This window comes from Aphanomyces astaci (genome assembly GCF_000520075.1).
Source record: "Aphanomyces astaci strain APO3 unplaced genomic scaffold supercont1.10, whole genome shotgun sequence".
Taxonomy (NCBI): Eukaryota; Oomycota; class Saprolegniomycetes; order Saprolegniales; family Verrucalvaceae; genus Aphanomyces; species Aphanomyces astaci.
In genome coordinates this window covers 166,093-192,368 of record NW_009798273.1, presented here as the reverse complement: position 1 = coordinate 192,368, position 26,276 = coordinate 166,093, and the positions used below count along the sequence as shown (strand labels likewise).

At 51.9% G+C, this 26,276-nt stretch overlaps 10 protein-coding genes across 16 annotated transcripts; 5 read left to right on the top strand and 5 right to left on the bottom strand.

Annotated features, from left to right (window-relative positions):
• Window positions 1-16: 16 nt before the first annotated feature.
• On the bottom strand, window positions 17-3,861 carry H257_05314 (hypothetical protein). 4 transcript variants are annotated; one of them, XM_009830150.1, is made up of 14 exons: window positions 3,058-3,861; window positions 2,922-2,968; window positions 2,675-2,866; window positions 2,523-2,624; window positions 2,370-2,471; window positions 2,261-2,327; window positions 1,891-2,196; window positions 1,767-1,828; window positions 1,598-1,699; window positions 1,372-1,546; window positions 1,274-1,318; window positions 926-1,225; window positions 526-870; window positions 17-454 (listed from the first exon to the last, which is right to left on the bottom strand). In XM_009830150.1, exons 3-14 carry the CDS (start codon window positions 2,828-2,830, stop codon window positions 108-110), a joined length of 2,109 nt encoding a protein of 702 aa, XP_009828452.1. In that variant the 5' UTR covers window positions 2,831-2,866; window positions 2,922-2,968; window positions 3,058-3,861; the 3' UTR covers window positions 17-107. The 4 variants fall into 4 exon arrangements, with proteins under 4 accessions (XP_009828452.1, XP_009828451.1, XP_009828454.1 ...); XM_009830149.1 differs by having other exon boundaries at window positions 2,922-3,861; XM_009830152.1 differs by having other exon boundaries at window positions 526-1,225; window positions 2,922-3,861.
• On the top strand, window positions 3,086-4,800 carry H257_05313 (hypothetical protein; the record flags this gene model as incomplete). Its single annotated transcript, XM_009830148.1, has 3 exons — window positions 3,086-3,794; window positions 4,197-4,432; window positions 4,468-4,800. 3 exons carry the CDS (start codon window positions 3,086-3,088, stop codon window positions 4,798-4,800), a joined length of 1,278 nt encoding a protein of 425 aa, XP_009828450.1.
• An 829-nt stretch (window positions 4,801-5,629) lies between these two features.
• H257_05312 (hypothetical protein) lies at window positions 5,630-8,426 on the bottom strand. Its single transcript, XM_009830147.1, has 5 exons — window positions 8,261-8,426; window positions 8,033-8,208; window positions 7,432-7,986; window positions 6,387-7,379; window positions 5,630-6,302 (listed from the first exon to the last, which is right to left on the bottom strand). The coding sequence occupies exons 1-5, from the start codon at window positions 8,406-8,408 to the stop codon at window positions 5,736-5,738; spliced, it is 2,439 nt and encodes an 812-aa protein (XP_009828449.1). The 5' UTR covers window positions 8,409-8,426; the 3' UTR covers window positions 5,630-5,735.
• Window positions 8,427-8,479: 53 nt separating this feature from the next.
• On the top strand, window positions 8,480-12,239 carry H257_05311 (hypothetical protein). The gene is made up of 5 exons (XM_009830146.1): window positions 8,480-8,723; window positions 8,783-8,967; window positions 9,020-9,392; window positions 9,455-9,591; window positions 9,656-12,239. The coding sequence occupies exons 1-5, from the start codon at window positions 8,501-8,503 to the stop codon at window positions 12,098-12,100; spliced, it is 3,363 nt and encodes a 1,120-aa protein (XP_009828448.1). The 5' UTR covers window positions 8,480-8,500; the 3' UTR covers window positions 12,101-12,239.
• Window positions 12,240-12,345: 106 nt separating this feature from the next.
• On the bottom strand, window positions 12,346-14,116 carry H257_05310 (CAMK/CAMK1 protein kinase). Of its 4 annotated transcripts, none has more exons than XM_009830143.1 (8): window positions 13,847-14,116; window positions 13,647-13,771; window positions 13,456-13,608; window positions 13,300-13,400; window positions 13,145-13,254; window positions 12,879-13,028; window positions 12,730-12,808; window positions 12,346-12,668 (listed from the first exon to the last, which is right to left on the bottom strand). In XM_009830143.1, the coding sequence occupies exons 1-8, from the start codon at window positions 13,892-13,894 to the stop codon at window positions 12,445-12,447; spliced, it is 990 nt and encodes a 329-aa protein (XP_009828445.1). In that variant the 5' UTR covers window positions 13,895-14,116; the 3' UTR covers window positions 12,346-12,444. The 4 variants fall into 4 exon arrangements, with proteins under 4 accessions (XP_009828445.1, XP_009828444.1, XP_009828447.1 ...); XM_009830142.1 differs by having other exon boundaries at window positions 13,456-13,595; XM_009830145.1 differs by having other exon boundaries at window positions 12,879-13,254; window positions 13,456-13,595.
• A 277-nt stretch (window positions 14,117-14,393) lies between these two features.
• On the bottom strand, window positions 14,394-15,356 carry H257_05309 (hypothetical protein). The gene has a single exon (XM_009830141.1). The coding sequence runs from the start codon at window positions 15,208-15,210 to the stop codon at window positions 14,869-14,871; it is 342 nt and encodes a 113-aa protein (XP_009828443.1). The 5' UTR covers window positions 15,211-15,356; the 3' UTR covers window positions 14,394-14,868.
• Window positions 15,357-15,853: 497 nt separating this feature from the next.
• H257_05308 (hypothetical protein) lies at window positions 15,854-17,017 on the top strand. Its single transcript, XM_009830140.1, has one exon. The coding sequence runs from the start codon at window positions 16,086-16,088 to the stop codon at window positions 16,569-16,571; it is 486 nt and encodes a 161-aa protein (XP_009828442.1). The 5' UTR covers window positions 15,854-16,085; the 3' UTR covers window positions 16,572-17,017.
• A 1,152-nt stretch (window positions 17,018-18,169) lies between these two features.
• Window positions 18,170-20,094, bottom strand: H257_05307 (hypothetical protein). Its single transcript, XM_009830139.1, has 3 exons — window positions 19,161-20,094; window positions 18,677-19,093; window positions 18,170-18,605 (listed from the first exon to the last, which is right to left on the bottom strand). The coding sequence occupies exons 1-3, from the start codon at window positions 20,069-20,071 to the stop codon at window positions 18,281-18,283; spliced, it is 1,653 nt and encodes a 550-aa protein (XP_009828441.1). The 5' UTR covers window positions 20,072-20,094; the 3' UTR covers window positions 18,170-18,280.
• Window positions 20,095-20,358: 264 nt separating this feature from the next.
• H257_05306 (hypothetical protein) lies at window positions 20,359-23,926 on the top strand. Its single transcript, XM_009830138.1, has 2 exons — window positions 20,359-21,907; window positions 22,588-23,926. Exons 1-2 carry the CDS (start codon window positions 20,388-20,390, stop codon window positions 23,840-23,842), a joined length of 2,775 nt encoding a protein of 924 aa, XP_009828440.1. The 5' UTR covers window positions 20,359-20,387; the 3' UTR covers window positions 23,843-23,926.
• Window positions 23,927-25,219: 1,293 nt separating this feature from the next.
• H257_05305 (hypothetical protein) lies at window positions 25,220-26,190 on the top strand. Its single transcript, XM_009830137.1, has 3 exons — window positions 25,220-25,730; window positions 25,789-25,923; window positions 25,973-26,190. Exons 1-3 carry the CDS (start codon window positions 25,277-25,279, stop codon window positions 26,107-26,109), a joined length of 726 nt encoding a protein of 241 aa, XP_009828439.1. The 5' UTR covers window positions 25,220-25,276; the 3' UTR covers window positions 26,110-26,190.
• Window positions 26,191-26,276: the final 86 nt, after the last annotated feature.

Genomic DNA, 26,276 nt, shown 5'->3' with positions numbered 1-26,276 from the left:
TTTATTTCCTCGATCGAATGCTGCAAGGCCATTGGTTTATAATTAAAATTTTATACCAATCAAATGCATTAGCGCCACAATTTCTGGCGGGAGAACTTTTTGAGTTTTTACATCCGGCGAAGGGTTTGAATGGGACGACTGGGGTCGCTAAACTCTGTCCAGCCACGATGGCGGATCCACGAACGCACGCGAAAGGCATACCAGCTTAACGCAGACAAGTTGGACACCACGCAGCTCCTGGTCGGACACCGATCTTGCACCACGTCCCATGTGTCGAGGCGAATGTCGGGGATGGCATCGTGCGGGCAGTACGTCCACAGGCGGCACAGGTGCAGTTCAAAGTACTCCTTTAGGTCCACGTTGTTATTCACGTCGGCTTGTTGATCCCGCCATGCAATGTCGAGGGAATAGTGGGTCTTGGCCGTGGCGAGCGGTGGCGTTGGCGGGAGAAAGGCTGTGCGGATGCATAATTAGGCATGGCAGTCGCTACCAGTCATCACAAGAGGACACAAACACTGTATGTACCGTGGGTGAAAAAGGCAACGGAAGGGTCGCCATCGACGCTCCACCCTAAGGCATTCCTCGCTCGCAGTCGAAACCGATAGGGCGTGCCATGCATGAGCCCTTGGACTCGATACGTAGCACAATCCACTTCAATGGTATTGGAAACCGACTCCCATGGCGCGGCGGGGTCTGGCTTCGCGTCCGACAAGATGGACTGCGTCGACTTGACTTCATCCATGCGTTGTTTCTGCAGCTCGTAATGCAGCACCACGTGGCCATTGCATCGAGGCATCTTCCACCGCACCTCGAGCATCGATTGGGACCGGCTGACTAGCACCACGTCCGACGGCGGGTCGGGCGTCGCTCCTGTCCACACAAGATAAGCATGACAACAACGAACTTGCCTCTAAGGTTTCGGTACCGTGGGTGTGGTAGATGTGGCTCTCGACACAATTCGACTCGGTTTCCCAGCTACTACTACTACATTGACCTTGTCGCATGTTCGCGAAATGTGGCCGCACGCGAAACACATAACCCGTGGCTGGAGACAGCTGCGACACGGTGTGGCTTTGGCCGCGGATTCGCGACGACACAACCGACCAGTCGGTCGTGGCGGCCACTTTGCACTGCAGTTCGTACATGTCAATGTCGTGCGTGGAATACGGTTTGGGCCACACGAGCCCCAGCGACGTGCCCGTCTTGTGCACGAGTTTTGGGGCGTCTGCCAATCGATTCCATTGAAAAGACCAATGCAAAGCAAGGAACGTACCGTTGGTCGTGATGCCGTCGCTAACGTCCCCCAGATCTGACCACCCTATAGAATACCATGACATTTCGTAGCTCAAAAGCCCCGTTTTAGAGTATTACCTAATGCATTGCGCGCCTTGACGCGGTAAAAGTAGACTGTGCCGGGGGCGAGGGTACTGGCAACGAACTCGCGCACGCTCGGGTCGTGGTGCTCCAAGGGTCGCAACGTGCTTGGGTGGCCTTCCCACACCACAGTCCATGCTGTATCGTGCGGGTTTACTTGCATGAGCGCCACCTGATATTTCAATTATCAATAGTGAAGATATCGTCGTTTGAAAGATAGTACGAGATCGCTCGTGTCGCAGAGGTCAATGGAGCCCGTCTTTTGAACCAAGACACAGATGGCGTCGAGGGCGGCACCGTTAGACTCTGGCAGCAGAATCCCCATCTAACCACAAAGCAGATGGTGAAGTATTAGTGCAATGAGACTACGAATACTACACTGGAATACGCACTGTGATGGACTTTTCCGACACGAATGTGATCACGGGCGCTTTGGGGGCCGTGGGGGTCGTTTCTATGAGATAAACATACCTTTATCGTCATAACCTGCATGTTCAATAATAGGCATCTCTAGACCTGCAGTTTTGACGACGAGGGGCGCACTCGTGTCGCTCCACCCGGCATCGTTGGCGGCTTGCACTGTGATTTCATACAGCGTGGCAGGTACCAGCCCCTGCACAACAAACACTGGGGCTTTGCACGTCGCGTGGGTAAAGTCGTTTGCACACCACATCCGCCACAACACTTTGAATTCGGTTGGAGGGGGAGGAGGCGTCGTTCGATTAGCTGATAGTCTGGACCGAGGCTTGACCTCCCACGTTATATGCAAACGTTGTGGCTCCACGAGAGTGCATTTTGGCAGATGGGGCGGGGGAGGGGGGCCTACGTAGAACGAACGAACGGTCGTACCTCGGTGAGAGGCGATAAATTCTTATCCAAACGACACCTTTCAGTATGTTGTGGATTGTGCGACGTCCATATTCCATGGCAATGTCGGCAGGAACCACGTCGCCCTACAACAAGTCAACAGGGACATCCTTGCTTGGTGCTTTCACCTGCGCGCGAGCCAGGCGGTGCGCTTGGTGCTGGAGTAGCTTTTCCACGCCCGACTGGTTGTTGTACAGTACCGCTGCGTGTAAGGCGGTGCCTTGATGGTTCTGCACGGTTTTGGTCAAAACGACGACTACAAACAATCCAAGTTGTAGTACCATCGCTGTTGCGTTGACATTGGCCCCTGCACGAAGGAGGCGCGCCATGACTCGGCCGTCCGGCTGGTTGGCTGCAGCATGTAGAGCGGTATATCCGAGGACCTAGATTGGTTTTGTCAAATGAAAAACACATGTGAAAAGGGGGCGACTACGGTGTGGGTTCGATCGATGGGTAAGCCAGCGCGAACGTATTGGTCGACGCGATCGTCCAACCCTTCGCCCGCGGACTCGATAAAGTCGTCGATCTGCATCTGAAGTGACGTGGGTTCTTGCATGCGTTTGCGAATGGTTTTCAGGTGCAGTGGCATGCGTTGACCACGAGTATCCGCTTGTGTCCCTAATGGCTACATACAGTACGGTTGAAACGTATGAAGGGTAACATTACGAGATTGAGCTCACTTGTTTGCCGCCGGGGGTCCGGGCCTTGGTCTTTTGAGCCTCCAGCACTAATCGCCGAAGTTGATGGGTTGCCGAGGATTCCGTTGCCATGATGTATATATGTTGTTGAAAGTCGTGATAGTCGTGAATGTCAAACCTGGTCCTAAAATAGCGCACACTTGGGAATGGAATTCGCGTCGTGGAGTCGTGAGGAGCAAAAGTCGCGCTTGAAAGAATGGAATGCCAAGGCGAAGCAGCTCAAAGCGACCTGCCAACCGAGTGTTGTTGCCTCGACCCCTGAAGGAGATCGATCTGACAGCGCATCGACCTTTGTGGGCACCCCAGCGTACGTAAATAACGAGGCTCCCGCGTCCAAGCCAAAGGAGCGAGCACAACCCCTGACCTCTGTCGCAGCGATTCAAGCGTCATACAAATCCAGATGGAGATCGGACGAGGCCAAGCGATTTGCGCTCGTAAAGCGGACCCCACACTACCAATCTTGGGATGATCGTCGACGTCTAGAAGCGTCGCAAATGAGGGTGCCACCAGCTGCGGATGTCAATATTCTGCCCCAAGCAGGGGACAATGACGAATTCAACGGATCGGTTGGTACAGACAACTGCATCGAAGTTCACGAAGACGCGAAGTTTGGCCAGGATGACGTGTGGCTCCAGAACTTATCGTATGTGGCCATCGCCCGAGATTCAGCTCTCAAACAGCAAGTGCTTGGTCACATTCGAGCCGCGTTGCTGCAAGGCCAGGTCGTGCACTTGAAGCTAGACGCACAAGCAACCGGCGATTCCGTAGCCGACTCACGATTACTTGCGCAACAGCTGACCATCGCGAGTTTGCTCTTCTGCGATCGTACACAGGAGATCGTGCCCCGCACTCAGGGTAACTTGGTGTCTATATCACTTGTCCCCAAAGCTCGTACATATGGTCTTAAGATATGAAATTGTTGAAAAAATGTGGGTCTTATATAATGCATGCACAGCACGTGGCATATTGTCCTGCATCAGTGGAGGCACATTAAAATTTGATTCTGTAGTAGGGTTGTGGATAGTTCCCACTAACGTTATCGAGAAATTTAAACCAATCATCGATTGGTTTAGGTCAATTCCATATTTAAATTGGTATCCTGCCGGAAGTACATAACGTAAAGTGCGAATTTATGACGGTGAGCAACATATCACTCACATATAACATATACAGCTTGCTATTGGTTGAAAACACATTCGGAGTAACAATAACCAAGACTTTGGCACAAGCCAAGTTACCAGTGGTACTGTAGTACAGTTGCGGCCACGCTAAGCAAAGCCTCCCCCAAGGACAAGCAGAGGACAAAAGGCAAGGCAAGTGCCAAAGGTCGAAGATACAAGCGAAAAGTTCAATCTTTTGCCGCCCCGGTCATCCATGTTGACGAGAACGAAGAAGTCGAAGGACAAGATGCCAACTCGTTCTTTGATCATACGTCCTTCCTGGTGGAGCCGCCAACGAAACCCAAACAGAACAACACTCACCCAACGGACACTGTCGAGTCCACGGCAGTGTCATGGAGCCACAGCAGGTGCCGCTCCATCGCCGCGGGAGCGATGATTTCAGTGCATTTGGGGAAGATGTGGTGAAGATGGAAGCTACGGCACGGACGGGCGAGCCTTCGGCCGCCATGAAAGACTTTGGCGGGAGCATTGATGTTGATCTGGTGACGCGGCACATGGCCTTGTTGACGGCGACGACGCCGTCGCCGCCGCTCCATGTCGAGGACATTCCAATGTTGGACAGCATCATGGACGACGAGCAGCATGCCGCCGTGGAAACAGAGAAGTACGAGAGAACGTGGCCAGCGGGCAAGATGTTTGGCGACGATGACAAGGAGGTCGACCCCGACCAAACGACTTAGATCAGAGTAGACATGACTGCTGCTCAACAGCCTAGTAGTAGAACGGCGATTAGTTGCTGCTCAACAGCATAGTAGTAGAACGACGATTAGTAAGCGTCTCGGACAGGACTACCGGTACGTATGTTGCTACTAACGTTATTAAGTACTTCTTGTACAGTACCAGGTAGTAGTAGTAGACAATATTCATATCGTTATTCTACTAAAATCCTGGGGACCTTGCATTCACAAAAGCAACCCAGGCAGCCAACGGCAAAGCTTCTGTAGCCTTTTCTGTAAGAGCCAATCAAATCCACGCCGTGTCCTCACGGTTCATGTCCTCACCTCGTCAGAGACTTCTCTAAAAACCAACATACGACATTTGGTCTTTGTATTGAAAATGAAGAGTCATCTACCAATGAAAGGTACGGTACATTGAACTTTTAACCAATAAGACTAATGTCGGATAGAATTGTCGTATTCGCCAAGTTATCCATACATACAAAAATAAAGGTTAAAATATATTTTACGACTAAAATTGGCACTCAAAATTATAGAGATTCCGCGTCTAGAAGGGTTTCCAAACCCTCCAAGCCTTGTCCAAGGGCATAAGAACTTAATTATGGGTTGTTCACCAGGGAATTCTCTGCCTTTAGGACTATTTAGAATTCGAGGAGATAACGTTATGCCCATTTTTCGAAATGAAAGCTGTATGTCATATTAATAAATTAGATATTTTACTTTATACTAGTAATAATGAATGTGTTCGATGCCCCTGATGGTGTGTCAAATATGCTCATGCATCATGTTTTGTCTGCGTTAGCCCCAGCCTCCGAAACTGACATTTATAGCAGTGCAATGTAGTAATCTTTTTATAAATCAATCGATTAGGAGTTCCCGTATGCAAAGTCCTGGGTTTTTGCGTACTGGTAGCAAGCAGCAAACTCTGATAAACCCCGTCACGCCACTGATTCGACGGATGTGGTGGTGCCTTGTAATTGGGCGACGAGCTCAAGGTGCCGCACATACGCCACTTCGTTGAGCGAAAACGAGTCGTGGAGGTGGCCCAGGAGAAGCGTGCGGGACACTTCGAGCATGCCGAGAAACTTGTCGAGCAACATCTGACCCCGTCCATTCAAGTCACCTGGTGGTAGATGACCCCCCAGGCCTTCCTGCACAAGCCCTTGGACGACGTTGGCAAACTCCCCTCGAAGCGCTTGCCGACGCTGGACTTCTTTCCACATATGTGGCTCCACCCACGTGAAACCTTCATATATCCGACGACTTGTGACTTTGAAACGTGGAGACCGTGGGGGAGCTTTGGCGACCGTGGACATGGCAACCCTGGCGGCGTGGAGGGTCGTGAACGCCTCGCCCGCCCGATGAATCGACACACACGAGTCTTCCAACGCTGTCGCAACAAAGTAATGATCGTGCCAGTTCAACCACGCCGCCTGCAAGAGATGTGCAAAGTTGGTGGGAAGGATATCCGTAGGATTCAACGACGACTGTTGAATGTATTGGGCCTAGGAATATATATATATATTATTCATGTTGTTCTGCGTGTTAAAATCGAACCACACACCATACGCTACTCAGTTTGAACTTACCACGAGACGCACGAGGTGTGCAAGCACTTCGGCCGATGAGGATGACGATCGGCGGGGGGTAGCAGCTGCAGCATGGCAGCCATCCCCCTTTGGGCGGCCAAGAAACCCCAACATATGCGTCAAGTTCAAATCGTCTCTGGCGAGAGCGGGGGCCATGTCGGTCATGGGGTTGTACATGCGACAAACGCGCACGAAGGTCAGCGCTGCCGACGACGCCAACGCAGGGGAGATGTCGCCCGAGCCAGCCAAGGTACACAGAACGCACACAAACGTGGGCAATGGCAACGGCCCGACGCCCACCGCATACATTTGTTGGAGCGTTCGTGCTACGACGAACCGCGCATTGGCATGGGGGAGATGGATCAAGGCGACAGCGTAGTTGAAGACGGTTTGCAAGTGGTCTTGCACTTCCGTCGACGTTGGAAGTAGCAGCGTTCGTCCCGTGGCGGATTCAAAACAAGTTGCAGAATGTACCCACAAGTGCCAAGGTACGGATTCTGAGGCCGGCGACAGGTCATCGTCGTCGGGAGCTACGACCTCGAGACGGGCGACGGCGTAGACGTGATGCACAAGTTTCCACGTCGCAGCTAATGCATACGCCAGGGGCTGGCCGTCCAAGTCGGAAACACGAATAGTTTGGAAAAACGAGAGTTTTGTCACGAGCGAGATCAAATGCTCGGGTGAGCATGCTGCCAGGTCGAAGTCATCTAACGTCACACATAACGCGGCCACGGCTTGAACCCGCCTGCTCGACACGTCCAATGACTCCGGAACCGAACGCAATGCCACTTTGACGGCGATTTTAGCATTGATGAGGTACGCGGCCAAGACCAGACCTGGGTACGCAGTGCCTGCCACCGCCCACGGAATGTACGACACTTGAAACGAGTGAAAGGCCGGGCCATTGGACAAGATCAACACTAACGACAAGTACGTCGTCGAGGCAAAGTTCGCCGCGCAGAGATTGTTGATGGCGTATCCGTCGCCATGAAACTACAACAAGGTGTTATGTAAAGAAGTCGTTGATTACAGGGGGGAATTGTACGGGTTGGAGGCGGGCATGGTGCCGCCAAAGGCCTAGTAGGATTAAGACGTGCACTACTCCGGCTACCACGAACACAAGTCGAGTATGATCGTCACCGTTTACAAGGGGGAGTTGGTGGAGGATAGCCACGACAGTTTCGAGCAGAACACAGGCTGCCGTTCGAACTACAGAGTCCAGGACAGCTGTGACAGGGTTCACACCAAATGTGATGGCCAGCGTTTGGTCGCGACGGTGCCACTTGTACGTCAATGCCGAGTAATACAACACACCGAAACACACCATACTTACGGTGGTTGAGACCAACCCTACTCCGTCAGCACTGCAGACGTACGTGACTCCCCCGAACACGAAACATCCTGATGTGGCGTCTGAGTTACTTGGCCCAGAGATGCAGATTGCCGCATGAACGAACCCTGCAATCAGCACAGCGTACAGCGTTTCGCAAGTCAGAGGTAGCACCACGTGGTGCAGCGCGCGGTGGTATCTTGGTGGACACAACCTTGTCGCCAACACTTCGAAGCAGACACTCGGGACGCCAAGATACAACACGCCCATCTAGCCATCATCATTGAGGTACGACGTGCGGCTTGTTTGTTTCAACCTGAAGAAGGTCGGGCGGAGGCCAAAGCCACAAGCCGTGGGCGGTGACGACAAGACAGGTCAACGGCGTGGCACTGAAAACGATAAAGTCGAGATGGTGAGCCAGGCGAACTAACGTTCGCTCGATGGTATGAAAGAAGGAGGGGCGGAAGGTTTGGAGCTTGGCCATACATGCAGCTATAAGTATCGCACTAGAATGACGACAAGTAATGACGACTATGCGTTTTACCGAGGGTTTCAATCTTGTGATGGTCGTCCACGGATGATGAGCAGAGGTGTCGCCACAAGTGAACCTTTACAGCAAATCCCACTGTCACGAGCACAAATGTACTCCACACGATTGCGAGCAACGTTATCTGCACCATGATTGAGCCCATACGGCATCTATGTGGTGCAATGTGATGTGTGTCGGTTGCACATAACAGTTTCACCCACCTAAGTTTAGACCGAAAGGCATAGCCCAAACACGATGAATGAAGCGATCGCGGCGTGCGACGCAGAGAGCTCCAGTACCTTGCACACGTGCAGTCGCGCCAACTGGCACCGATGTCATCTATTTTACCTCGAATACACACTCCCAGTCATCCCGTGGGTGCTCTTTATAGCCTTCACACTCGGATTTGCATGGTACACCAATGTCTGGGCCGAATTCCACCAACACATTGACGACCTGCATGACATTCCAGCACAAGGTACGACTTGCTACTACTAGTACTACTCTTCGAGGTATGGCCAACTCACCATGATGTAGCGCTCGGTATCGTGGTCGCTAGGCAGAAGCGGCAACTCCTGGGCCGAAAAATTCCAGACCCACGAAGGATATTTATGCTCATAGCAATGTGGGCTGAGCTGCCTGGCTTTAGCTACCTTCCACTGGAGCTCATGTATTACCATCGATATGGCCGGTACATGTTTGTGTCAAGTGCGATCGGACAGGTAAGGCTCCACTTGTCGTTGCTCACCGAGTTGGTGACATTATTTGTCGTAGTTTATCAAGTTTATCTGCGCTGCCGTGCTGCTGCTCACGCTCCTTCTCACGGTACTCCACAAATCGCTCGTCCCGCTCCGTGTCAAGCTGCTGTACCCCCTTGTCTTTGACGCGCTATTTGTCGTGTTCCTCTACGCAATTGTCGATGTCTTGACTTGTGCGGTACCCATGGACCGCATGCCTCTCGGCGGCGGCGCCTCCACCTGCGCCTGCCGTGATCGCGTGTGGTTGATGGCCGCACTAGCCTCCGTGGTGTTTGCAGCCATCTACATCGGGGCACTGGCCTACCGAATACACCTCAGTGAAGACGTGTTTGGCGTGCGGTTTCGATACCCCATGTCATTTTCGTACCTCATGACTGTCGTTCGTACGGGTAAGTAGTACCTCGTCCATTAGGTACTTTGTTGGTATATCATATCCATATGGTGGTTATAGGTACTTGCCTGTTGTACATGACCATCACAAAGCTGCTCGAATCAACAGACTACGTGCACACAATCAACATCACGGCCATGTCAATTTACTTTGTCCTATTTGCCGCGCTCTTTCGCTACAACTATCGCCTTCAACCGGTACCTACCTCCAAAAATAACTACACTCAAGATCGTCATCCTTCTTCTCAACCGATGCATCTAGTGTCTTGGGTCGGGACTGTTTCCCAACAACCTCCGCGCGCTGTCGTTCGCCACGTCCTGCTGGTCCTCGCTCGCGACCATCGGCACGACGTTCGAGACCACAACCGTGGTGGTACCCCTCACGTTTATGGCGTTGTACCCCTTTGGGGTCGTGTTCCTGTGGCGCATGAATTCTGCGCGGGCTCGGCAATACCACATTCAAAACCAATCGCTTACGGACGCCCTCAATGACACCAACCTTCGCGTACGCACGGTCGCAATCGTGAGCATCACGTTGGAGGACCACTCACGGTGGAAAACCGACGAGATTGCGAACGTGCTGCAGTGCCTCGAAGCATGTCTGGCAATGCCCGGGGTCACCGAAGACGGCCTACTCGTCGCGTACGCGTGTCAGGCGGTGTGGCACCTCTGCTGCACGCACTGCAAACTGAACGAAGCGATGATCGAACGACCGGGCGCGACCGACTTTGCCCCGTTCAACCTGTGGGTATCCCACCGCCCGTCAGTGCAACAAGCGGTTAAGACCCGGCAGAGCAACCCGGGGGCCACAACGCGGTTGCAGGAACTTGTGGACCGCAAGGCGGAAACCAACACCCGATCAGGCATTTCCACTGTCGCCCCGTTGCTCGCCGAAGGCAGCATCAATACTGTCTCGAACGAGCAATTGCTCAAGCATTGTCTGGGCGTTGTTCTGCAACGCGCGACGTCGATGCTGTCGCTGCCGTTTCCCAAAGCGTGCAACGTCATGGCCAAGCTGCTGCAGGAAATGTACATCGCGCAGAACGTCCAGCTCACGCTCGGCACGTGGCTCAGTGTCGTGTGTACGCTGTGCGGCAACTACAACCACGAGGTGGCCGCTCAGGCTGCTACGTCACTGTGTGCCACGATGGTCCAATTCGACATGACCGTCGTGCTACCGTTATTGTGCGATCCTGCGAAGCTCACGGCCATCTCCCAGTTGCTTGTCGTGCCCAACGCGTTGTTACCGATGACCCTTCTCCGGGACAAAGTGGTCGGCGTCGTGCTCGCGCGGGCCGCGGCGCAGGTCACCCGGACGGCGCCCATGCGTGACCCGATTCACATGTACACACCGGCGTTTGTGACCAACATGTCGACGGCGTGGCGCAAATGGCAGGCCGAATATTCCATGACGTTGGCATTGGAATCGGTGCTAGCGCTCATGCAAAAAGCGCAGCTGACGTGGCGAGCCATGGTCAAGCACAAACTCAAACAGAAGCAAATGCAGTCGTCTGGGAGTCGCATGGTGACGGTTCGGTCCGGCAACAACAAAGCGCCCAGCTCGTCGTCAAGACGGGAAGCCGTTGTCGCCACCGTCGTTCCAGAGGGTGGGCCAACAGCAGCCATGTCATGCGCGCAAACGTCGCGGCGGTCGTCGATAGCCAGCGTGCACTCGGAGATCCAGCGCGCCATGCATGCCTCCCCTCGATCCGCCAAGAGCAGGTCCCCATCGCCGTCGCGCCATCCCAAGCACAACCGCCCCGACCGCCCTAGCATCATGCCCGCCCAGAACATCAACAACCAGCCGACCAAGGTAGTGTTGCTCCAAAATGAACCGTCGAGGCAGCGACCTGGCCGGCGGAAAAGCCACGACCACCAAGCGCCTCGGAAGACTAGTAGTACTAGTAATCCTAGTCGGGGGCCGTACTCGTCCTTGACCAAGCCGCCGCCGCCACCGCAGCACCCCCTGCTCTTCGGACTCTCAAAGCTGCTCCTCGCGTCAGAAAAAGCCCACGGCCACACGCGCAGCTTTGACCATTACCACCGCCGCCGCCACCGCCGCAGCAACAGCGTGCACGCCGTCGTCAACAAACTCCGCACGACGAGTTTAACCGGCGGCGACACGTTCATTCGGAACCTGAACCACCTCGCCAAAGGCAACGGCCACGACCTTGTGCCCCCCGCCATTTGGCGAGAGATCAAGCTGCGGCGCGCCGTCCGGCTGCGGGTGATGACCCAAGTCACGGCGGTCCTCGCGGAAGGGCTACAGGTGAAGCTGCTGCCCCAGTTATTCACCCCCGCCACCGTCCAGGCCCTCCAAGCGCTGGTGGCCCTTCTGCACACATACCCCGTCATGCGAGCCCACATCGCATACGTGCTGCACCCCGACGAACATCGGTACATTACGTTTGTCACGAGCTGGCAACAGGCCAGAGTGCGTGGCCCTGTGGCGGCGGCAGCTACGGCGGGGGAAGAGTCCCCGTTATGGGCCCGAGTGTTGAGTTGGTTTAGCCGCTTGGCTGAGCTCACGCCATGGGCTTCCACCGACGACGTCGTCGTCGTGCCTCTCCAGACCAAGTCGATGAAAAGATCGACGTCGATGACGATGCTTCTGTTTCCAGGGTTCAACTTTGTCACAGAGCGCCGCCGTTGGTCGCGGCATCCGGCTCGCAACTCGCTTGGACGGCAGTCTGGACCGCCGGTATAGTGGGCATACGATGGCTTGGCACCCGATGAGAACACTAGTACTACTAACTACTACTACCCGTCACGAGTGGAACCACAGTACGAGTACATACTCTAGCAATATAATAGTAGTCGACAAGGGTCGATCTCGTCGTTAAGAGAAGGATGATTAGATTGATGCCAACGGAGCTAGCTACATACAGTGTACTAGTAGTGTGGACAAGCCTACCCTGCGTATATATATATATTACTACAACTCCTGTTGCTTTCTACTGTCAGACCCGACAGATTCCCAATTACTATTCAACTATCAAATATATCCAACCCTTGTCGTCACTTAACGAAGAAATATATGATCGTATTCAATCAGTGCGACAGCCGCCGACTGTGCAGACCCGGGAGGAGCGTCGTGTCCGTGGCCGGCGATTGGTTCGCGGCGGCAACCGCGTCGGCGACCACCGCCTGATGGCGTTGCTTGATGGACTTGAGGTAGTTGGGCGATTCGAGGAACTGGTTGGGCGTGCGCTGGCCAGTAACCCACGGATGAAGGCACGCTTGTTCTGCCGTGTATCGCTTCTCCGAGTCGACTTCTACTCTCATGTCAACTGTATGCACTGATCCATATCAGCTACGATATATATATATACGTACCTAGCAAATGCCGCAGCAAGTCCTTGGCACTGTCAGACAACCCGCTGGCCCACCGTGGAAACCGCAGACCAAACTTGGCCTACCCGTGTGATATTTTATAATATATATATATATAAAAATATGATGAAAAATATAGATATTAGTCGTACCCGAGCAGCCTTGTCACTCGTGATTTTGCTGCCGTCGTCGTTGAAGGGAAGGCATCCACAGAGTAACACGTACACAATCACACCAAGCGCCCATACATCGATGGACTTGCTGTACGACTGCCGGCGAAGCATTTCCGGGGCGAGGTAGCCCTACCCATACATAGCACGTCCATGATATATAATATATCAGCAACAAATGGATATATATATATTTCGCCTAGACAGTGTTTTTTCCAACCAATAGAATATTGCCAATTGAATAGTACCCGTGTGCCTAGAAATGATCGCGTTTGGCTGTCGTGGAGAAGTTTCGCAAGGCCAAAGTCGATGATTTTGATCTCGGCATTCGGGGATGGCGACGTCAATAAGACATTTTCTACATGTCAGCTTAACCATGTGTCGTTAAAGCGAGGGAACGGACCTGGCTTGAGGTCGCGATGCACCACGCCACACGCATGCATGTACGCGATGGCGGACGTGATTTTGCGCACCAAGCAGCTCGCTTCAACCTCGGACAATGTCCTACAACCAAGGGAGAACGTCGTGAGATGATGTCGGGAGGCAAAGGATTGGGTACCCCTTTTGCACGACGTAGTCGAAGAGCTCGCCGCCTTCCATGAGTTCCGTGACCATGCAAATGCGGGTATCCGTCTGGTACACGTCCTCCATGTGGATGATGTTGGGGTGGTCGAGGGATTGCAGCACTTGGATTTCCACCTGCAAGAAGTAACTAGTCGTGGTCAACCCTTGATGAGGGGCTCAATGTACCTGGAATTGATCGAGCAAGTCGTCGCTCTTGCTCTGGATCGCGCGCTTGTCGATGACCTTGCATGCAAAATGCTTCTTGGTCGCCTTCTCCTCGCACAAGTGACAAATGGACGTGCTGCCGTTGCCTACATCGTCGTGTCACCATGGCGGTTGGTTTGCCCATGCCACCATCCTTCCAAGACATGTTCATATGTGCCTACCGATGACGGACTTGAGCGCGTATTTGTTTTCAAAAGTCCCCGCCGCATACATCGGACCTGACGACATGATCGCTTTGGGACGTGACCGGTAAATCGCAGTCTGCTCGTTCTGGTCAGACCCCGTTGCCTGTGATGCTCCGCTGGACGCAGCTGTCCTCGTGGACGCCCTGTCCTCCTTCAGGGATGTCAACACATGATCGTGTTCATCATCTCCAAGGCACCAACTCGTTACTTGCCCCATCGTCGTTGGGCCGCAATCACGTCAATGATACTTCACAGATATTGAACGTTAGCTGTCATTTTTACTAATTGGGCAATCCTATACTTGTTGTTTGTATGTCTTTAAAATCCAGGATTAAATAACGTTTAAACGTGTTCTATTTGTATCGTTGGTTGGAATCCGACATCTTGGCATATCTAGTCAGCTGTAATTTAATTCCAACGAGAAATGCCCACTTCAACACGTCAATAAAACGTCAATTGCAATCGGTTTTTACGTACACTGTACAAAAACCCTTGGCGCCGTGTGGCGATCTTTCTTTTGGACGCATTTTTTCAAAGTTCTCAACTCGACAAGCAACAAGATGGGACAAGTTGTGAGCTGCTGCTTTGGGATGCTCCATGGAGCAGAGTCCCCGCGGCACCCCAAGGGCAAGGATGGAGGCTGTATGGACGGAGACGGGTTGTACACGCTCATGTACACCCCCGTCGTATCGCGAAAATCACAACAACACGTCGTTGCTCCGTCTGCAATCACACACGATTCCTGTCCGACTACTACTTCGAACGACCCGGAGGTTGAAACCACTCTTGTGCCTACAGCTATCGTCTGCGAAGACAGTCAAGGAACCCCTTCAAATACCACCACCAACGAAATTCATCCTTGCGAGGACGATATCGTGCAACGGCCAGAGCCCGTCCCTGCCATTCTCGTGACTCAGAGATCCCGAAGCACATCCGATATGCTTACCGACACTCTTCCGTCAAGACCATCGTACGGACGATCCAATTGTACCCGGCGCTTACTCCCTACGGACAAAGACCCCACAACGACGTCGTTGGTTGTGGGAGAAGCAGCTCGGGTGAACTTGTACGTCGTCACGGTGCAACACTTCACCCCCCACCTCACCGGCAGCGTGTACGACTTCAGCGTGAACATTCACGGCCGCGCTGTTCCCGTTAATGTGATGCGTACTCGTCATGCGTGCAAGGTGTTCTACGCGAAACTGCAGAAGCTCCATCACCACCAACGGGCCACTTCCACCCAGCTGCCGCCTTTCCCGCCCAAGGCTGGCCTCGGCCTTGTCAAGACAGCCGCGAGTGACTCCAACTCGTGCTCGTTCATGCAAGACTTCCTCGACCATCTGCTTGCGATCCCCGCCGTTCGAAGCGCCCCCATTACCCTCGCCTTCTTCCACATTGCGGATGCCGTCGCCCCCCAAGCATGTTGACCTGTCATTTATATTATTTTTTAAAATTCACCATAATAACAGTACAAAAAATCTCAGAAAACACCTCTTTTTGCAACTTTTCAGAAATATTATGACAATTTTTCAAACCACATCTTTTGTGTGTTCTGACATATATAAAGTGACATAATCCGTCGAATTTTTACTGTTTTCTAATAGAATTTTTATTGAACTGCAACTGTCCAATTATTACCAACATGATATTCTATCAATAATACTAGTTCTCATTCCGTGATGGCATCCAGAGGTCACATCAAAACATTTTGAAAATATTTTCTCACCTCCCATTTGAAAAGGGAATTAATTCTCTGTCAGAATATTATTTGACGTCAAATATTCGGTGGCATTCAGACTTATTACGAGGAATATTTTCTAGTTCTTATTTATTTCATTTGAATCCATAAAATGATTCAAATGAAATATTTAAAACTAAATCGTTCAAGTTTACTGTTAATTACTACATGGTGCCTAAAGGTAAGTGTTTTAGTAGTGTATGCATAGTATATACTTCGAAGTATGTATATATATATATATATATATTCATAGTGTATATATCGTCATCTAAGTTTGAACATCATCATGTGTGCGGAAGGGTCGCGCCTTTTCTGGCGCCGCCAGACACGTGGCGGGCGGCGGCGGTCAGGGGTTTGTCGGCTGTGGGTTTCTTCATCTCCTTGGATGACAATGACGGCAATGATGACGGCGTGGTCGCTTTCAGGATGTGAAAGTACTTGAGGGTGATACGCGCATCGCGCAGTGCGGGGGTCTGCATGATGGCTTGGACGTACGCGTCCATGAGGGCGCGGCCGTGCTGTCGGTCCTGCTTCTTCGTGTACGGCAACGACGGGCAGCCGACGCCGACGGCGGCGGCATGGGATTCCAGCGCGTCGTTGAACTTGGCCACTTGGAGCCGATCGCGAATGATGTCGAAGTTGCGGCCGGCGTTCAGCAATTCGTCGTCAAACACGGTCACGGAGAACTCAAACTTGTCTTCGATGGGAAAGAACCGCTTGACTGTGACTGTGAATGGACCGGGAGGGGTATCGTCCTGGTTGTTGGACTCGATCGAGTGCTCCGAAGATGACGAGAACGAATGGACGGTGCGAGTCTTGATGGACAGCACATCTGGCAAAGTCGGGTCGGTGTTGTTGTTGCTGCTGTCGCCATCTTGGCTGGTGGCGGCGTCGGGCGGACTGTCGTCCACGGCAGGTTGTTCTTCTAATGTATCGTCAGTACTCACGGAGGACGCGACGTGATCTGGCCTTTCGTCGTCTGCATCGTCGTCATACGGCAGAGTCGGAATACCGCCAATGCTGGACCCACTTTGGACAGACGTGGCTGCGGCAGAGACACCAGGGACTCGCGGGGTCGCCACAAACGAATCAAAGAACCGAGACATATACGGCGTGCGAGGCGTCGATGAAGTCACCGAGTCCATCGTGGTAGCTCGTTTCTTGGAGAGGAGAGAATCGACAAGGTCGCCGTCGTGGGAGACCCGACTGCTCGCGTTGCCAAACATTTCGTGTTCGCCTAGCGACTGGTAGAAGTGCGAGTCGGACATACTAGGTGTCGAAGGCACTTGTTCCGGCGCTCTGGCGCTGCGCTTGAACACGTGGCTTGGCTCGGTGTCCGCAGTGCCAAGACAGCAACTCACAACTTGCCCCATCAATCTTCGACGGAATATATCCAAATGCTGTAGGTCGGATGATTTCAATATGTAAGAAACATTGACTTGGATAAAGTAGCGCCGAATAGTTCAACTTGATATTCATATTGGAGTATAGTTTACTGTTAATATGATTTTTCATTTGATTTACTTCGAAGTATATTCTGAATTTATAACACTACTACGAACTTCGAGGTAGCATGTGTAGAATCGATTGACGAATTGTACAATCGATTCTACTGTACTGTACAGTGCTTCCGAGTAGAATCCGCAAATGTAACTTGAGAATGTCCTAGCCAATCAATTTGCACTAATGAGCAATTTTCTACCAACCATCGATTAGTGTAGTTTGGCCCAACAATTGGCCCAGTCCTAATGTTCATCTTCAAAATTGTATCCCTTACATTGAATAAGCTTAAAATCTGACTCAAGTGGATTCTCGAACCAGCTGTCAAGTCCACATGTTATTGTCCTTTTACCCAAAATGTGGACTTTTGTGCTGAATCGCCAAATCGATCGATCGATTCTTTGTAACTTACTGAATTTTGTACCATAAAAAAAGTTGTCCTGAGCAGGGTATCACACTAATTGAAGTCACACTCTAATTTGACATTGATGATGGTTTCCTGCAATCTGATTGGCTAAATTCTTTAGCCGATTCTTCTGTACCGGTCAAACAGAAGAATCGGCTTGGCTAAATCCTTTAGCCGATTCTTCTGTGCAGGTAAAACAGTAGAATCGGCTAAAGGATTTAGCCAATCAGATTGCAGGAAACCATCATCAATGTCAAATTAGTGTGTGACTTTACGGTACATATTTGGCTGTGTCGATTCTTTATTCACTGTCAATAAACACAACAATAATAGCGAAAAGCGCAATATGTACTACCTCTGTCCGAAAGTGATTGCACGTTGGACATTTCAGGTGTGAAATTAGGGTATCTCCTCCAAATAAGTGAACCTTCCACACATTAGGAGTACTTTTGAATACTTCGAAGTACAAATTTTCAAATTAGAGCCCCCAAAGGTCCTAAATAGGAATGACAGCTGTTTTATCCACGAAAAACAATGGGAATGATGATCATTTTTGACTGTGCTCACGTATAAGTTCTGTACATTTATATTTGTAAAACTCGATTTATACAGGTATCGAATGTATTTGTGGTAAAGTGTACATGCAATAAACTGTATAATATAATAAATTGTACCGTAATGTTTCAAAGGACATCAAAATGAACCCAGCGATTTCACCGGCACAAAAACCATCATTTTCACGTTGAGTTCCGTTCGTCGATGTCTACTACAATGGCAAGGCCACGGATATGTCAAACTCAATGGGAGTGTTGTGTGGTTGATGCCGGAGGTTGCACGAAGAAGCATTGACAAAGGTCGTTCCGTCCATCTCGACGGTGCCATGGCCTTCGTGGATGTGTCCAAACACATGGAATCGAGGTCGGATCCGACTAAGCACCTCGTCCATCAACGCTTCGTCGCCACAGGTTTGCCCTCGAAAGTTCATGTCCAGGATACCATGCGGCGGAGTATGCGTCACGAGGATGTCCACGTTGTCCGGCACGGCCTGCCAATGTGCTGTGGATTCGTTTCCCGGTCGTAAGTTGAACGCCCTACCACAGATCCTCTTTCATCACCAACACTCCATGCTTTTTTTCCTTCTGAATGTAGGTCTTTTGCGTACATGGTGCAGCCAGGTATGATGGGCGAGTTTGGCGATCCGTATATGCGCACCCCCAGCACTTCCACGACACCATTCTCGACGTACGTGCACACGTCCGTGAGAATCTGACGGGATATCGCGGGGTCCTGGAACTGTTTGTGCCGTTTACGACCGCCCCCTTTGATGTACCAATATGCATCCAGCGAGTACTCGTGGTTGCCCGCCACGACAACCTTGTGAGGATGCGGGAGCGCCGCCAGCCACGACGCAAACCGGCGCAGTTGGTTGTGGGTCCCAATATTGGTAAAGTCTCCTGCATGGATGAGAATATCTCCGGGCGGGATCTCCATGAGGTCGTGCTTTCCGTGCGTGTCTGAGATGCACACGACGCGGACGACGCGGCGAGGAATTCCTTTCTCCAATGGCAGCATGCGATGTCTTCACATCAAGTTAGTTTCAATAGAGTCTGAACGAAATTGCATGTTATGTGCGCTTGTTTACCTACTTGTCCACGACGTAAATGGCCGCATTGGGCTTTTGCGCATCGTCTAAGAACGTTCGAGCAACGTTCCCGGTTCGTACAAACGACGTCACCAACGCACTGAACTCGTCCGGCTGTTCCAGATACAGCCAATGGCCACACGATTCAAAAACGACGTTAACGCAATGCGGAAGCAACCGACCCACGTGCAACGCGCCATCCATGGGAAACACCTTGTTCTGCGGTCCGCCGACGATGTTGAGACATGGGATGGTGATCGTCGGGAGGAGTGATCGCCAGTCGATCTGCGTGTGATCACGCATCAACGTAGCCAACGCCGTGGGGTTGCATCGAAGGACGTCGCCTGCGAGATGGTCCAGCACGGCGGGCGGCACGTCGTTAGGACGAACAAGACAGCTGGCCAAGTTGCCTTGCGCCACGGAGGCCAGGTTCGAGGTCAACGTCGTCTCCAACGCCTGCAAGCTCGCTTCGTCGTAGCACCCGTAGCTGTGCAAAGCCCAGTCGTCACGGCGGTTCTGAAGCGGCACCTGGTCGACAAAGATGGCTTGTCGAGCCAACGACGTGCCAAACAGTTCAAACAAGCTCCAGATCACGGCGCAGCCCATCGACGTCCCGAGAAGGGTCACCGGCGCCGATAGCTTCAATCCCACGGTGATGAACTCGTGCACGTCCACAGCGAGGCGGGCAATGTGCATGCCGTACGCCGTGCCTTGCGACTCGCCGTGGAAGCGAAGGTCCAGGCAAATCACCCGAAGGTGCGGCTGCATTAGTGGCACGTTGCGGGAAAAGTAGCGACGGCTGCCGCTCCATCCATGAAGGAGAAGAAGCACGGGCAGTTGCGTCCCATCCTCCGCATGCGCTCCGGTGTCCTCATACGCCAACACGCAAGAGTCCGAGGTCGTGAACGTCGGCATCCTTCTCGGCAAGGTTTTTGAAATCAAGCTATCACACTATATAAGGCCCATGTTCAACACCAAGTAGATTGTTTACACTATATCGTGTTGTAGATGAAATATAAATTAGTGTGCACTGTCGACACCAATACACATTCGCAGCGGCAACCATTGAATTTCGTTGGTGCCAAAAATATGAAGAATTTTATTTTCAATGTTGAAGTGGTAAGCTTGCGTGTTGTATCGAAATGAATGGTAATTGGAATTTCTTTTTTATTATGATGCTACTATTTTGTATCTTTGACCTCCACCATTGCCGCCACCACCAAGGACAATCATGTTGCGAGCAGGGACGCGTGTCGTACCTTCGTTCACGCGACCTAGGCAGCAGCACCTATGGAGGCCGATGCAATCAGTACTCCATCATAGTTTGTTTAGCACATGGGACCACAAGCGCGAGAAGCCACCCCAGCCACCGAGAACGTCATCGATCTACCGCAAGGATGCAGGCAACTCGAGCACCATCACACCGCTCGTGCACCTTCCTCATTCAAGCAGCACCTCCGTGCTCCACCACGACGCGTCAACTGCTAATGATGGCGAGTCCACAAATGCCGTGCCGCTGCTAGAAGAGGCACTGCATCCGTTCCACAGCGTCCACACGGACATGAACTACGACGTCGAGAGCAATGCGTTGCGCATGGGGTTTCCCCACTACAAGAACGAGTATGTCGAGGAGCCAGGCGACGAGATCCGCGAGGAACTGCGCGAAGAAGCCACCCTCATGGCGGAGCGCGTGCTGTGCCGCATCCGGCGCACCATGGGCGAGCGCGAGACCAACAAGGTGTTGCGCAAGTTGAGCTCGTACACGACCAACCCCCGCCCGACGCGGTACTCGGTGGCCAAGTTCTTTGGCAGTTTGGAGATCATGATGCAAGCCGACCACGCCGACGAATACACATACCTGCGGGCGTTTCTGTGTGGGAAAGACTCTGAGAAAGCCGCGATGGACACGGCGTCGCTCCTGCATCCAGACCACCCCCTCTACCACGACCTGTGCGCCGTAATCCTCGTGCATTGCAAGCGCGCATGCTCCACGACACTGGCCCGGGTCCCGAACTCGACGTTGCCGTTTGTAAAGCGCCAGATGCTGCGGCTACTCCAGGCCAAAGGCTGGGACGCCATGGTGTCGTACGCAGGCTTGCTGCATGTCCCCAGAGACCGCAATGACAGCTGCTTAAAGCCGGACGACAATGAATGGATCGCGCTCACGTTGGAGGACGACCTCGCCGAGTTTGACCGCGATCTGGACGATGCCAAGGCGTTGCTGGCAAACGTACGCCGCCACGGCGACCTAAGCCATCACGACGTGGAAAAGTTGCTTAGCGTTATGGTCGCGTACGTGAAAATGGCCAAAGCCCATCGAGACATATTGCACCTCCTCGTATGTGAGTTTCAAAACACGTGCCACGTCGTCGTTGCGCCGACGACGACTACTAGTAATACTAGTAGTACGAACCACCGCCGACACACAAACAACCACGAAACCCACGACACGTGGGTGGCGTCGGTGGTCGAGTACTTGTCGTCTGGCCGCGTCCATCTACCCAACATCCAAGCCGCCGAAGGCTTTGCCGCAGACCTTGTCCACCATCGGCACCGCAGCGACGCCGCCATCCGCCTCCTCCTAGATGCGCGCATGCGCACGAGCCACATTTACATCCGCGGCCTCGACGAAGAAGTGCTCGATCGCACGATGGCCAACAAGTCGGACGCGATGCGCCGAGCGCTGCTCACGACGGCGCTCAACTTGGCCACGGTGCTGGACGACCGGGAGTTTCATGCATTCTATGGCCGGTACGTGTTGGAAATAAAATAGCATCACCATCGAACTTGAATATATTTTATGGATGTGATACAGTTCTAGATGATGGGTATATAGTTCAGGATTAGCTTCGAATAATATTCAGTTTGGTTGAGTACATATCTATCTATTATTGCTTTTCCAATCGAATCACGCAGCCGATGGACATTGAAATTCGGTCACGAAAACCGCTCCCATTGGTCTGTCTATAAATTACTTGTCGCTGTTTATTGTCGATTTGGTACAAATTTGGGAATCGCATCGCGCCGACCAAACCGATCCACAATCGATCTGATTGGTTGAATTTTATTGAGAAGGTTTTGATTGGCTAATAATTTTGAGCTCTTCTTAAGTAGCCAATCAAATCGATTTAAATTCCAACGAGAAACCACGCCACAACACGAAATGTCACTCGAAAGCACAATATTGTTTCCTTTTTTATCTTTGTGATTTCTGCAAGCCCACGGCGACATTTGTGACCGAATGGGGACAATTGAGCAAATTCATACTATATATAATATATATATATAAATCCTTGAAATGTGGATGATACCAATGTGATACAAGTGAAATGGTTGGAGATTGAGTATAAAGACGATTACGACAACCTGCATGCACACCAAAACTGCGACAATGTGTACATTATATAACATATGAATATGCAATGTTGTAGGTATGTGCGACACAAACTCACGTGGAGGTCCAACTTTGATTCGTCGGTGGAGATATTCCTCGGGGACGTTGCCGACGGCCTCCCCAAGCAGATCCCCGAAGCCGCGCGGCGCCTCCTCGTCGACAGCCTCGGCCGCGTCCACAACGACCTGACGCTGGAGGCGCTCAACGTGTGTCGGTTGCGGGTCCTGAATCGCGGCCGGCTCATCCGCACCACGGCCACGCTGACCCGAACGTCCGTCAAACCAGACGACAATGAGAGCGTGGACGCCCCCCTACGCGACTTGCCCAGCTCGTGGGACCGGCGCCGCACTGTGTTTTACCACAACTTGCCACCGAAAATCACCGTCGATACGGTGCGCCATACGTTTCAAAACATAGGACCGATCGCGCGGCTGTGGATGTTTGACGAACCGCGCGCCGAGTTGGCACCGGTGGAACCGCCACCCGCCACCGACGCGACCACCGATGCAGCCGCCGCCGACGACGACACGCCAACCGACAAGAAACCCAAGAAGAAGCGCGTGTCCAGGAAAGCCAACAAGGAGCCTGATCAACCGACCCGCGATGTTGATGCGGGGAAGGAAGCGGAAAAGACAGCGGCCAAGATGCAGCATGTGGTCGCAAGCGAACGGCACTCGACGTCGCAGTGCGTGGTCGAGTTTGAATCGGAATCGGCGCAACAGCGAGCGCTGCATCCGGCGCTCAAGATCTTTGGGGTCATGGTCAACGGCGCCGAGGAAGTGCGCGCGACCTTCTCGACGGCGCCGGACGTGCGCAACGTCGTGACCATCCATTCGATTCCGTTTTGTACGCAAATCCACGACGTACACCGTCACATCCAGGCAGCTCTCGGCGACGACCTGATCATTACGTTGGGCGGCAGTGCCCTCCCCGACCTGTTTGTGACCAAGGGAACGCTTGAGCTCGCGTTCAACTCGTTCGAAGAGGCGGCGGTGGTCGTCGATAGGCTCACAACGTACTTGGACAGCCGCCCCGACCCCAAACACGAGCTGCCGTTCGTGGGCAAAGCCAAGCAAAAGTACCAGCCCACCACGACCAAGGTATTTGTGACCAACCCCCTCACCAAGACCCTTCGAGCCAATCGAGAAAAGGAAAAAGCCGACGACCTCCAGCGAAACACGACCCCCACCGTGTACCTCAAGTACGACGAAGGGGTCGACCCGGACGCGCACCGACCGTTTGAAGTCGCGTGGACGCCCGTGCCCCGACGTCGATCAAGACACATCTCGTAAACACGGAATACTAGAGCAGGATACATAGATAGAATTGGTGGACTAATACTGCTAGTAGTAAGTACTACAGTCCTGTACATTGCAGTCCCCCGATGGCGGCTCGAAAGGACTACGACCTGTTGTTAAAAGCAACGTTGCTTGATGCACGGAGATAGATCAACCAGTAGAACCTGTAGCGAACGTCTGGACTCGTTGTCTACAGTACAAGTATTAAAGCAGCAATGCCAACGAATTAACTATTAGAGCATCTCCAACGACGTTTTTATTTCTATTTCAATTCGAAGTTACGGATGTACTTCGAGTAGAATAGAAACTCTTGCTCTATCCGGAGGGTTTGTTGCTATTTCACGCGAAAATAGAAATTCTGCGAGACGAAATTTCTAAAAAGTCCGGATAGTGCCAAAATAGCAACTGTAAAAACGAAGTTTGACTTTAACCTATGCTTTAGCAATAGGTTAGAATTTACCGTTGGAGATGCTCTTAATAGTATTGTAATTTGGACTTGAGAGTCATTTCGCCAAATAGCTTTCGAATCTACAGTATTTGATCCTTTTTAACACTCTACTATTCAATACAACAACGATGAGTAGGAGTATATAATTTAGTTTTTGGGTTTAACTACATTAATTGTACGTTAAATAATAAAACCTCCACTCTTCGATTTGGCCAGTTGGAAGTTTTTTAGATGACGTGCATCATACAGAGGTATGTAACTTCAAATAGTGTGAAAACTGTTGTAGTAACTTTCATGTACCAGTATGGCTAGCACTGTACCAGTATTTCAGATCAAAAACCAGAACACTGTGAAGTACTACGTAGTTCACAGTGTTCTGGCTTTTGATTGGTCGGTTGATTGACTGTCGATTAGGAACTCCTCATACCCCAATCCAAATACGAATCGACTTGACAATATCTATGCAAACAACGTACTGTACAGTACATGTTGACAAGGGCCACACCCAAACGTGATGCGACGATAGCAAACTGCTGCCCATGGACCAAGATGTTTGTATGTGGTGGTTGGTGGAGGCCAGTCAATGGTGTGGTATATATACCGCGACGAAAGTACCGTTGGTCGACGTCATTGGCTGGCTGGCGCTCTTGACGTAGCCATGTAGGTACTGTAGCATCGATAGATAGCATGGCCGAGCCAGAGAACCGACCGGTGCCGTCGATGTTGGTTTCGATGATGATCATCATCCAGAAACACGTGTTCTGGCCACGCCACGTCAGAGTTTCGGTGACAGAGGGGTTTCAAACGTCTGAGAATACGTTTTATTCGACAATATCTTGACATTTGTATTCGAGTTGATGTTTGGAATGGATTTCAAACACGTCGGTTGAAGTTTACTTTTGGTGATGTCATGACCATCATTCCTCGTCCAACAGCAACCCAAAAATACATACCCTGTCGATTCTCACTCCGCAACAAACATGCTCAGAGCCGTGCGCCAGCAAGTGACCAAGCCGCAAGTCCCGACGCGGCGCCGCATCGGCTTTACTGTGCAGCACACGCATTCAGTGAACATGCGAGCGTCGTCGTCAAGCTCGTTGTTTCAAGCCGCCTCGGTGTCGGCGGCCACTTCGCAACACGCCACCCGTAAGGGAGTGGCAGGTCGGATCCTTGTGGGTCTGCTGTCGTTGGGGGCGGGTGATTTTGTTCGCCAAGTAATTGCAGAAGAACGACCTTTCGACACCCGCCGCCTCGCCGTTTCCGCGGCCGTTGGCGGCTTGTACATTCCCCTGCGCGAACGATTTGGAGTGCATGCGTCGTCCTTGGTTCAATCTCAAACCCTTCGTGGAACCATGACGCGTCTGGGGCTCCAGCTTGTCGTCGTTGGCCCGGTATCCCTCGCCTGCTTCTTGGCGGCGCACATCGCTGCCAAAGGTAACAAGAATGATCATGGCATGTGTATGTGTTGTAGACCCTGATCGATGGCTTGTAGATGACCACAGCGCCAAATTGAGCACTCGCATCCAAGCCAAGCTGATGCACGATCTATGGGCAGCTGTCAAAGGCAGCACAGCTCTGTCTGTACTCGTCCTCGGCTCGTTCTATTTGCCCATTCCGTTTATTCGAGGTATAGCCAACACTCCCAAGTACAATCATCTCATGCAATGTGTGCTTAGAACTTGCGGTCATGGGGTCCTGTCTGTCTTGGAGCTCGTACATGTCGTTTATAGCCCACAAGGACGACGACCAGCATTCGACTCCGTTGTTGATAGACTATGCCGTGACCCAAGGCACGGTTCTATCGGCCTCATAACCTTCAAATCATGTCTTCTTAACTTACGTACCGATGTTGACATATCGCTTAACGTAAACGATCAATTCCGTGCGCGATTTCTGAAATGTCCATGACTTGAACGACTCTACCGTACCTTTGGGCGAACCGTCTCCCAAATTTTCATAACTTCTTCAATTTTGCTCGAA

What these genes read in the sequence shown, in the direction of transcription:
- H257_05311 (XM_009830146.1), top strand. Translation starts at nt 8,501, where the DNA reads ATGAATGAAGCGATCGCGGCGTGCGACGCAGAGAGCTCCAGTACCTTG. An exon ending in GCATGACATTCCAGCACAAG is followed by an intron (nt 8,724 to 8,782) that starts GTACGACTTGCT and finishes ACCATGATGTAG; the next exon opens with CGCTCGGTATCGTGGTCGCT. An exon ending in CATGACTGTCGTTCGTACGG is followed by an intron (nt 9,393 to 9,454) that starts GTAAGTAGTACC and finishes TGGTGGTTATAG; the next exon opens with GTACTTGCCTGTTGTACATG.
- H257_05312 (XM_009830147.1), bottom strand. Translation starts at nt 8,408, where the DNA reads ATGGGCTCAATCATGGTGCAGATAACGTTGCTCGCAATCGTGTGGAGT. An exon ending in TCACAAGATTGAAACCCTCG is followed by an intron (nt 8,209 to 8,260) that starts GTAAAACGCATA and finishes CGATACTTATAG; the next exon opens with CTGCATGTATGGCCAAGCTC. An exon ending in ACCATGCCCGCCTCCAACCC is followed by an intron (nt 7,380 to 7,431) that starts GTACAATTCCCC and finishes ACCTTGTTGTAG; the next exon opens with TTTCATGGCGACGGATACGC.
- H257_05314 (XM_009830149.1), bottom strand. Translation starts at nt 3,011, where the DNA reads ATGGCAACGGAATCCTCGGCAACCCATCAACTTCGGCGATTAGTGCTG. An exon ending in GGACCCCCGGCGGCAAACAA is followed by an intron (nt 2,867 to 2,921) that starts GTGAGCTCAATC and finishes TACTGTATGTAG; the next exon opens with CCATTAGGGACACAAGCGGA. An exon ending in ATGTCAACGCAACAGCGATG is followed by an intron (nt 2,472 to 2,522) that starts GTACTACAACTT and finishes AAAACCGTGCAG; the next exon opens with AACCATCAAGGCACCGCCTT.
- H257_05308 (XM_009830140.1), top strand. Translation starts at nt 16,086, where the DNA reads ATGATGGCTTGGACGTACGCGTCCATGAGGGCGCGGCCGTGCTGTCGG.
- H257_05310 (XM_009830142.1), bottom strand. Translation starts at nt 14,087, where the DNA reads ATGGGGCAAGTAACGAGTTGGTGCCTTGGAGATGATGAACACGATCAT. An exon ending in ACTTGCTCGATCAATTCCAG is followed by an intron (nt 13,596 to 13,646) that starts GTACATTGAGCC and finishes TACTTCTTGCAG; the next exon opens with GTGGAAATCCAAGTGCTGCA. An exon ending in GCATCGCGACCTCAAGCCAG is followed by an intron (nt 13,255 to 13,299) that starts GTCCGTTCCCTC and finishes GCTGACATGTAG; the next exon opens with AAAATGTCTTATTGACGTCG.
- H257_05306 (XM_009830138.1), top strand. Translation starts at nt 20,388, where the DNA reads ATGTTGCGAGCAGGGACGCGTGTCGTACCTTCGTTCACGCGACCTAGG. An exon ending in TTTCATGCATTCTATGGCCG is followed by an intron (nt 21,908 to 22,587) that starts GTACGTGTTGGA and finishes GCAATGTTGTAG; the next exon opens with GTATGTGCGACACAAACTCA.
- H257_05309 (XM_009830141.1), bottom strand. Translation starts at nt 15,210, where the DNA reads ATGGTCGAGGAAGTCTTGCATGAACGAGCACGAGTTGGAGTCACTCGC.
- H257_05305 (XM_009830137.1), top strand. Translation starts at nt 25,277, where the DNA reads ATGCTCAGAGCCGTGCGCCAGCAAGTGACCAAGCCGCAAGTCCCGACG. An exon ending in GGCGCACATCGCTGCCAAAG is followed by an intron (nt 25,731 to 25,788) that starts GTAACAAGAATG and finishes GATGGCTTGTAG; the next exon opens with ATGACCACAGCGCCAAATTG. An exon ending in GCCCATTCCGTTTATTCGAG is followed by an intron (nt 25,924 to 25,972) that starts GTATAGCCAACA and finishes ATGTGTGCTTAG; the next exon opens with AACTTGCGGTCATGGGGTCC.
- H257_05307 (XM_009830139.1), bottom strand. Translation starts at nt 20,071, where the DNA reads ATGCCGACGTTCACGACCTCGGACTCTTGCGTGTTGGCGTATGAGGAC. An exon ending in GCCATTTACGTCGTGGACAA is followed by an intron (nt 19,094 to 19,160) that starts GTAGGTAAACAA and finishes CTTGATGTGAAG; the next exon opens with ACATCGCATGCTGCCATTGG. An exon ending in ATCATACCTGGCTGCACCAT is followed by an intron (nt 18,606 to 18,676) that starts GTACGCAAAAGA and finishes GATCTGTGGTAG; the next exon opens with GGCGTTCAACTTACGACCGG.